General features: G+C 53.1%; 1 protein-coding gene across 2 annotated transcripts in view; it reads right to left on the reverse strand.

The window, feature by feature from the left end:
- The window catches only part of nat16 (N-acetyltransferase 16), a 29929-nt gene extending 29578 nt beyond the window's left edge, over positions 1-351 (reverse strand). The window contains exon 1 of one of the 2 annotated variants that reach the window (XM_017427031.3): positions 89-351. In XM_017427031.3, the coding sequence (XP_017282520.2) occupies positions 89-243 (155 nt within the window). In that variant the 5' untranslated portion in view covers positions 244-351. The remainder of the gene's footprint in view (positions 1-88) is intronic. The other variant, XM_017427030.3, reaches the window with a different exon arrangement.
- Positions 352-840: the final 489 nt, after the last annotated feature.

Consider the following 840-nt stretch of genomic DNA (forward strand, 5'->3'; position numbering starts at 1 on the left):
CCTCCTGCCCCCCCCTCCCCCTCCCTCCCTCCTTGCGGGCCTACAGCGGTCATTCGTCCGTTTTCTGACCGACACAGGCGGCCCTTACCGTGGATGGAGGCCGGTGCTGGGGTCCGTTGCGTCGACGGGTCCAAAGAGACAGTATGGCTGCCGGTACCGGGGCTGCTGCAAGAAGTGCACCGTCCTGGTGATGAATGAGAGGCAGACCGGCTCCGACGGAGGATCACTGGAGACAGGGATCATAGGCCCCGCCCACCGGAGTCCCTGACGTCACTGGTCGATTGACGCTCCATTTTCTCAGCATCACTGCGGTCTGTCCGTCTGTCCCTGTGTCTCGACAACCACGGTCTGGATGCGAGCGCTCCATCGCATCCTGTATCACTCCTACATCCCATAATAACCACGGTTCACTCACGCCGCTGCGAAAGGACATTGAGCAATACAGCGCACAGGAGGGACAGAAACTGAGTATGGGATCAGTCTAAACTCTGGATAGGTCTGGGATCAGTCTAATGTCTGGATGGGTATGGAGTCTTATCTAAACGCAGTTTAACTCTGAGATCGGTGCAAACCAGTGGGGTTGTCAGCCTTTTTTTAGTCCTGGACCCCTGTGAAATATGCTTTCAGTACCTTGAATAACCCCTAACCAGCACAAAGTATTTGGTTTGTAGAAAAGCTCAAATACCCAGTGGTGTGCCACCAGTGACTGAGCTGTTAAACTTTGCAACTAATTAAAAGTAAACCAGGTCCCAGAGGGAAACGGAAACATAAAGACAAAGAAAACGACCTTGAAACGCCACCACTGTCTTTTCGTGTGGACAGCATTAACAGAACCTTTTG

The sequence above is a fragment of the Kryptolebias marmoratus genome, linkage group LG7, assembly GCF_001649575.2.
Source record: "Kryptolebias marmoratus isolate JLee-2015 linkage group LG7, ASM164957v2, whole genome shotgun sequence".
NCBI classification, from domain to species: Eukaryota; Metazoa; Chordata; class Actinopteri; order Cyprinodontiformes; family Rivulidae; genus Kryptolebias; species Kryptolebias marmoratus.